Source organism: Microtus ochrogaster, chromosome 4 (assembly GCF_000317375.1).
Source record: "Microtus ochrogaster isolate Prairie Vole_2 chromosome 4, MicOch1.0, whole genome shotgun sequence".
NCBI lineage: Eukaryota > Metazoa > Chordata > Mammalia > Rodentia > Cricetidae > Microtus > Microtus ochrogaster.
This window is the reverse complement of record NC_022011.1, coordinates 51795215-51802628: the sequence shown is the minus strand read 5'-3', so window position 1 is coordinate 51802628 and position 7414 is coordinate 51795215. Positions and strand designations below refer to the sequence as shown.

Genomic DNA, 7414 nt, shown 5'->3' with positions numbered 1-7414 from the left:
CACCACCACCACCACCACCACCACCAGAGTTAGCAGCAGCTACATTCAAGTTCTATTTTACTTGGTTCGAAAGCATTTGCCCTTTGGAAATGGGCGAATTCTTGCCAGGGGCGTTCTTACCAGCCTGCCGCAGGAAGGAATGTGGAGCCCCTGGGGAGGGCGGCAGGCGGTGCGGCAGCAAGTGTTGCAAGGGCGGCATGGGGCAGGTGCTAAGACACAGGCGAAGGTGGGAGCTCTGGGCTGTTCCGGGGACACAGAGCAGGGTACGGGGTGGGGGATAGTGACGCATGCGCACACTGCGCTCACAGGGAGTTGTCCCAGGCTCTCGCGCTGGACCTCCCTTACCTACGAAGGGGCTTCGGGGTTCTAGAGAGTACTTGTCCAGCTTCTGGTCTCAAGCCTCTCTGGGTCACACCCTCCACGGAGCCCTGGGCTCAGATCCGGATGCAGTTAGGCTGCAGAGGTCCGACAAGGGGCCCAGGGCTGCCTAGGCTTACAGTCTCCATTACACATCAGGCTTTGGCTTCTACTCTCAGCTTGGAGTTCAGCCAGGGCGAGTATGCGGCACTTTTGTGCATAGGTTGGACTCATGTTAAGCCTCAGCACCGGCTCTCTATTGGCTCCCACACCGGGTGGCTCACTACTCTGCACCCCAACCAGTCCCTAGTTAGGGACAGCCCCTGTTCCTTATTCCCAAATCAGTTGGCAGGTAAGTGTTGCTCTATGAAGGATCCCCTGCTAATTCATCAGCACACACTTCCCACCTCCCTGGGAGATTAAGGCCTGCGCTTCCATCTTCTCTGGAAAGTGGATTTTTTTAGGGCCATCTTGTTGAGTAGGTGTGGATGAGCTCAAACCCTCACCCAGCCAGATTTTAACTCTGGCCAGCACACCATCTGCACTCTGCTTCCCCTTCCCTGGTTCCCCTCTGACTGGATGGCTTGAGCCTTGGCCTTGGCCTTGGCCTAAAGACCCCTCAGTATTCTAACTGGTCCTGCAAGGGTCCAGACCAAGGTGACCAGAGGTGAGAGAACCTCAGGACAGGCAGTACTGTTAGGGTGTAGCATTTGCCCTGCCCATTGCCTCAACATCCTAGGGATGCACAGGAACCGGGCCTCTGAAACCTGACACGCCCCAGACACAGGAGGAGGGTTAGGGGAGTGCTTGCTTACAGTAAGGACTTTAGGTTTTGGTCAACATGAACTGCTGGACTAGGAGGAAAGGGAATGGATCCAGGGTTGGCGAGCTATAGCAAGCACCCACGAAGTATATCAAGTTTGTCCCCATGGGATGTGTGTAGTAGTAACCTTCCACTAGAAGGCAGAGCCCAGTGGTCCTCAGGCCCACCCCACCTCCCAGCGGGGAGCACCGAGGGCGAGGACCGGGCTCTTGGGGAGCCCCCTCCCCCTGGCTGACTTGAGGGCCCAGGATGTAGGTAGGATCTGGGTGGTCTGGTTGAAAACAGGAAGGAAGAGAAGCAGCTGATGGGAAACAGGTCAGCGGGGAGTGTGGCGGGGGTGGGCTCCTAGGCAAAGTTAGATGTTTGGAGTGGGTGGAGCTCAGGGCAGAGATTTTGTAGAAGACTAAGGAAGGCTCCTGGGGACTTAGCGGGGCGCTGAACCAGCTGGTCCAGATTCTGGGGGCAGTCTTGATGGATCAGGCTGGGCCTGAGTAGAGTAGGCAGGGCTCTGGTCAGAGCCTGGGCCTAATAGTCCCAAAGCTCACATGATGTCATCTAGCAGATTGGCGCTGGCTACCCAGTCGAGTGCACGCGGCTCGGAAGCAGCCATGATCATGCACATGAAGGGGCGGCCAGTGCGCCGATCGATGGGATAGATGGTGGTGGGTGTGAAGCGCCGGTTAGCCTCGACGAACTCGCAGAGCTGCTCATAGACGCGTGGGAACTCATGGCGAAGGAAGACGCCGCGCAGTCGCAGTTCACGCTGGATGTGGATGAAGGCCACTTCACGTGCGCGCCGGCCAGCTTCACCCTCCTGGTCCAGGCCCGCAGTGCCTGGAGGTGGCGTTAGGATCAGCGTTTCCATGTCTGGCTCTCCACCACGCGCAGGAGGAGGCCGCGTCGGGCTGCCGGCGGCCAGAGCCACCTTGGCAAACTTGCGCACGGTGGGGCCAGGGCTGCGTGGCGCTGGACGGGCAGCGGCTCCAGGGGGTGCAGCTCCGGGGCCCACAGCCACCGACACACTAAGCAGGAAGCACTCCGCGGGCTCATAGAGCCTCCCGGCCGCCGCCAACTCTCGTGCATAGCTACCCAGGGGTGCTGCATGTGTAGCCAGCTCACGCAGTGATAGGTAGGTGGGCGATAGCAGTAGCCCTTCAAGGCCGAAGCGCAGGAAGTTGTCGGCAGAGCCCGGGCTTGGGAAGCCCAAGAACAGCACGCCACGGCCGCGCGACAGGAATCCGACACGCGCTATCCGGGAGAAGGCGCGATGCACTGGGCTGCTGTCACGGCAGAACTGCAGCACGTGGCGGCACACGCTGCCCACGCGGCCATACACGCAACGCGCTTTGTGCGCATCCCAGTCCTCTCGGCGGCACAGCCGCGAGCAGTAGTAGGTATAGCAGCTGTGGCATGACTTGAAGTAGAGGCAGGCGTTGAACATGGTCTCTGTCCGCCGACAGCGCGCGTTGGAGCAGGTCATCAAGTCATCCTCGTCGGCGCTGGGCTCCGGGGAAGCGTCGGCTGCCTCCCCTGAGCCAGTGGGCTCCTCAGTGCTGCCAGCCGAGGCCGGGGGTGAGCGCGACGGAGCCAGAGCGGTTGCTCCTCCAGGGCCCGCAGACCGTGAGTCCAGCAGGCGGCGCAGTTGGCGGCCTAAACCTTCGGTGGCAGGCTCTGGGGCCTGGCCTGGTGGCCGTGAGTCGATGACCAGGTCGGTGATGAGCTCGTCCAGCTGCTCGAGGCTGCGCTGGCGGCTGGAGGCAGGGCCCTCAGGGACCTTGGGTGCTGGCTGCCGCTGTCGGCCTCCAGGCAGTTCCCAGCCCCTGGTGGTCGGGCGCTCTACTGAGCGCAGGTCATTGTCCGTGATGGTGATCTCCGGCGTGATGTACCAGTTGCGGCCCAGGCTTTCCCCACCACGGCCCTTTTCTGTAAGTGACGTCTCGGACAGCGACAGTGCTGCATAGCGTCTGGGTGAGGTGGATAGGTTCACTACTACTGGTGGACGCCGGCCTTCCGGGGATGAACCCCGTGTATCCCGAACCTCGCGTCCCAGCAGGTTCTCATAGCTGCGGCCGCGTCCTAGAGGGTCTTCACGACGAGGACCAGGAGCCAGGATGTTGTCCCAGGATCGAGAGTAGTGGCGGCTATCGGTCACCAGCCGGGGCGGGCTTGTGCCGGTGCCACCGTGCCACGAGGCCAACAGTGGTCCAGGGGCGGGAGGAGGCACCACCTGAAGGGTGCGGTAAGGCCTCGGACCCCAATCAGCCCAGGCTGGACTGCTGCGGGGATGCGGGTAAGTGCGAGCCATTATGTCGCGTTCACGGAACCTCCCATAGTCCTCTGTGTAGAAGGTGCGGGCACTGGGGTGTGCCCGGGACTCTTCTGGGACATACCGGGGGACGAAAGGCATTCCGTAGGCTCGAGGAGCCTCCCCGTAGTAGGAACGGGAGGGGGGCTCCTGGATCGGGAAGGTGCGTACTTCCCCAGCATAGTAGCCGCCCCCACGCCTTGGACTGGGTCTGGGGGCTTCTTCGGTCAAGTAGGGCCTGGAGCAGTAGCCATCAAAGGGAAGGCCTGGGCTTGTGGTAAAACTGCCTGTGTAGCCCTCAGGTTCCTCGGTGTAGAAAAATTGGGTGGGACCTGGGGGCGTTGCAAAGGCTTGGCTGCGGTGCTCCAAATAGTCCCGGGACCCAGGCAACGGCCCGTCGCAGTACACTGCTCTGGGGTCAGTACAGTACAAGTCACTAGGGGTGGGAGTGCGTGACAGGGCCACATGGCGGGGTCCTGGAATTGTGAGGCCATGGAACTGTGGGACGGTGCGAGCCCAGGGCGCTGCCTCGCTGGGCGCGCAAGATCGCGAGCTTCGGGCGGCGTGCTGCAGCACTGCCTCGTCAGGCTTGATGTCTAAACGGCAGCGGACATGGGGGACAGGTCCTGTGGGTGGTTCGGGTGGTGCACAGCGGCCTGGGGTGGCGCATAGTGGTGCGATGCGTCCGGGGCCGCCTCGCTGTGGCTGGAGCTTGATGGGGTGCAGCTCATTGGCGAGAGCCCGTAGCGCAGGGTACGAGGGCTCCTTGTGCGGAGACCCCTCCAACCGCACCGAACGCTGGGTCTCCCGGCCTCTGCGCTGCAGTACTGGCGGCGAAGCTGGAGCAGGCGCCAGGCCATGGGGCCCACGGGGCGCGCTCTTGGAACGGGTGCGGCGCCGCGGCTCGCTGTCTCGGGGCCGGGCGCGCGGTGGCGCGGGCTCGGGAGGTGGCGGCTCTGGGTGTGTCTCCATGGTGGGTTCGTCCAGTGCCTCTAAGAAGTCGAAACTACGACAATGGCGCTTGTTGAAAGGCGCGGGCGCAGCTGGCCGGGGCACGGATCGCTCACATGGTTGGCTTTTGGATGTGAGCCCTGGGGCCACCACCTTGATGTCCTGGTACACGGTCGACACCAGCAAGTCCGGCGGGTCCGTGCGGGTCATCTTAAAAGACGTCCCCAGGCTAGCAGTTTCAGTCACTCGGCCTTTCGGGGATTTTGCCCTGGGAGGAGATACCGGTCAGGGCAGCCTCCTTTGTACCCCAGACCCTTTACCCCCACCCCACCCCACGTGCTGGGCCGGCTTACCTGGGGCATAGAGGATGGAGCAGCCCTGGCTGCAGGTCTTGGTCCGGGTTTCTGGTGCTGGCTCCATACCTATATTAGAAGTACCTGCAGGAGAAACCTCACAGGCCATTCAGCCTGCGGGGCAGATATGCCAGGAATTTAGCTTACAGTGAACCCACCGTTCTCCGTGCAGCCGGAACTCCTGAGTATCTCCCTATACTAGGGTCCGCTAGCTAGGCTTGGGTAGATCAATGGGGGAATATGTGACTGTATTACTGCCCTCTGGTGCCTACAGCTGGAATGATGGGCTTTTAGATTTCCTTAAGGTGAGACTAGAGCCGCTTCCCACCAGCATTGCAGAGGTACCCCTCTGACAGTCAGAATCCCAGGTGAGACAGTGGTCTCCTCTCCTAGCACTGAAAGTGATCTGGCACTTGGAACAGTCCTTTTTTCCTAAGCCTATGTTCTCTCAACTTAATGAGGTCCTAGGCAGAAGAATAACCCCAAAGAGTTTTCTTGGGTCTCAAATATCTTTTCTTTTTGCATAAATCTCTGATCCCAGTTCCGTGGATGAAACGCACCAAGCTTGTTAGGGCAGAGAAGGCTACAGAGCGAAAGAGCCCCTCCTGTTTTCCATAATTGCAATGACCCCCCACCCCCATTGTGTGCTTGGCATTCCTGAAGCCAGGTCTAGGCTGCAGAACCACGTGGGGGCCATGTGAGCCACAAGCTCAGTGTCATTTCCCTGTGCTGCAAACTACCACTAGGTACCAAAGGCAGGAGGCTGTCAGCTAGGAGGAGGCAGAGAGGAGGGTGGGAAAGCAGAGGAAAGGGGGGAGCCCCTCCGCAGGACAGATTCCTCCCCACTCTGGCTTTGGAAAGCTCCATGGAAACGTGTGGTTGTTCATCCCTGGAGCTATGGACTGGAAAGGATCTAGGCTAATGTTCAGATGTGGGCCACCAGTGTTTGTGGTCCCCAGGGCCTGGAACTGGCTGGAGAAAGAGGGTTTCAGAAGGTGATGACACCCCCTCCCCCCGTAAGGCACCTACTCCCAGGACATCTGCTCCAGAGTAAGCTGAGAGTGTGTTGGGGCCTGGCAAGACTTGTATGTGGATGGGCCTTCAGGGTCAGTCTATAGTCCCAGGTATATAAGGGGCTTTCTGATAGAGGGGCTGCTTTTTTGGAGCCAGGGCTCATTAAGTACCAAGGCTAGTTCCAAACCCAGGTTCATGCCGACCCTATTCGGACCCCTTTCATTCTAAACTCCATGCCAGGTCAGAGTTTGGGCTAGATGACAGGGTCTGAGGCTCCGCCCCAGGAAGGTGACAGCACGCTTTGCTGGCTGCAGCTGTCAGGAGCTGGGCGCTGTGATACCGGCTCTCTGTGGGATGGGGGTAGGGTTTGCTTTTGTATCCTAGGTATTTTGAAGACCCTTCCCACACAGCAATAATCCTTTTCTGGCCTGTCCCGGAGCAGCCATGGCTAGGACCTAGTCTGCGTTGCTTGGGGGCGGGGACTCATCCTTCCGTGCAGCCCCCTCCCGTGCCAACAGCTCCACATGCTGGACGGTTTGGCTTGACCTCTTACCTGGTTATTTCTTCATGAGCCGAGCCCAGGTAGGCTGCATAACCCAAATCGGTTCCGGTGTGTACCTGACCCGGCTATGTAGCCGGTACCGGCAGAAGCTTGGAGGCAGCAGCTCTGATCCTGGCCTGGCTGCTCAGTGCTGCCCCCAGTGGTAATCAGTAGGGTGGTACTTAAAGGGGCCGTGCTGGAAGGGAGATGTCTAGTGGGGTCCAGATACGAGTGATCGCCCTAGCTATCATTTGGGCTATGTAGAGTGAAGGGTCACAAATAGCAGCACCCTCAAAGCACAAGTCTTTGGGTCTGAACATGGGTTCCTTGCACCAAGAAAAGCTTGGCCAGCAGGAGGGGCCTGCAAGGAGCCCGAAATCTCGGTTTGGCAGCAGAGAATCTGGGTTTGGGGAGATTCCAGAATGCACGTCTGTGGTTGGACCCAGGTGGGAGCAGATGAGCCCTATTGGCCTCTCACCAGGAATTATCTTCCTTGGCTCTGAAGACTCCAAAATCTCAGCAGGTACCTGGGAGCCATATGGCTTGCTCAGCCTGACATGTAGCTGCAACCTTCTGTGTCCAGGATAGCCTGGGCTGCCACAGCCTGCTTCCTTTGGGGGAAAGGTCTTCATGTGGTCCATTCCTCATTCTAACCCTGCGTGCCCCTTGTCGGAGGCCCTGGGCTTTCTAGCATTCTACCTTGGTAGATGATGGGCCGAGGATGTCAGATCTAAGTTAAGACCTGCCTTGTTGGGCGCCAGAACTGACAAGACCTCGGTGCTAGGACTCATTGTAGACCTTTTCTCCATACCAGGGGTCCAAAAGTTGGGGGTAAAAGGGCCAGGTAATGCTTGCCCCATAGCCCTTAGCAGAAAAGTAAGGGAATTCCCCCTCCCAGGCCTAGGAAAGCACTCTCAGCCTTGCCCCCACCCTAGTAGGCGGAGCGTAGTGCTCAGCCTCCAACGTCACTAACAGTGCTAAACGCCAGCCAGCCTCTGGAGGGTTCTCATGGCAACGTGTCCGCAGTGGGCGAGAGTGGAGAGCTGCCAGCGGGGGCGAAATATTGGGTT

General features: G+C 59.5%; 2 protein-coding genes across 2 annotated transcripts in view; both read right to left on the bottom strand.

Annotated features, from left to right (window-relative positions):
• Positions 1-235, bottom strand: part of Phpt1 (phosphohistidine phosphatase 1) — a 2262-nt gene extending 2027 nt beyond the window's left edge. Inside the window, exon 1 of the mRNA XM_005346289.3 lies at positions 121-235. The gene's annotated coding sequence lies outside the window, so the exon portion shown is untranslated. The remainder of the gene's footprint in view (positions 1-120) is intronic.
• Ajm1 (apical junction component 1 homolog) lies at positions 44-6619 on the bottom strand. Its single transcript, XM_005346288.3, has 3 exons — positions 6357-6619; positions 4790-4903; positions 44-4704 (listed from the first exon to the last, which is right to left on the bottom strand). The coding sequence occupies exon 3, from the start codon at positions 4644-4646 to the stop codon at positions 1722-1724; it is 2925 nt and encodes a 974-aa protein (XP_005346345.1). The 5' UTR covers positions 4647-4704; positions 4790-4903; positions 6357-6619; the 3' UTR covers positions 44-1721.
• Between the last annotated feature and the right edge of the window lie 795 nt (positions 6620-7414).

What these genes read in the sequence shown, in the direction of transcription:
- Ajm1 (XM_005346288.3), bottom strand. Translation starts at nt 4,646, where the DNA reads ATGACCCGCACGGACCCGCCGGACTTGCTGGTGTCGACCGTGTACCAG.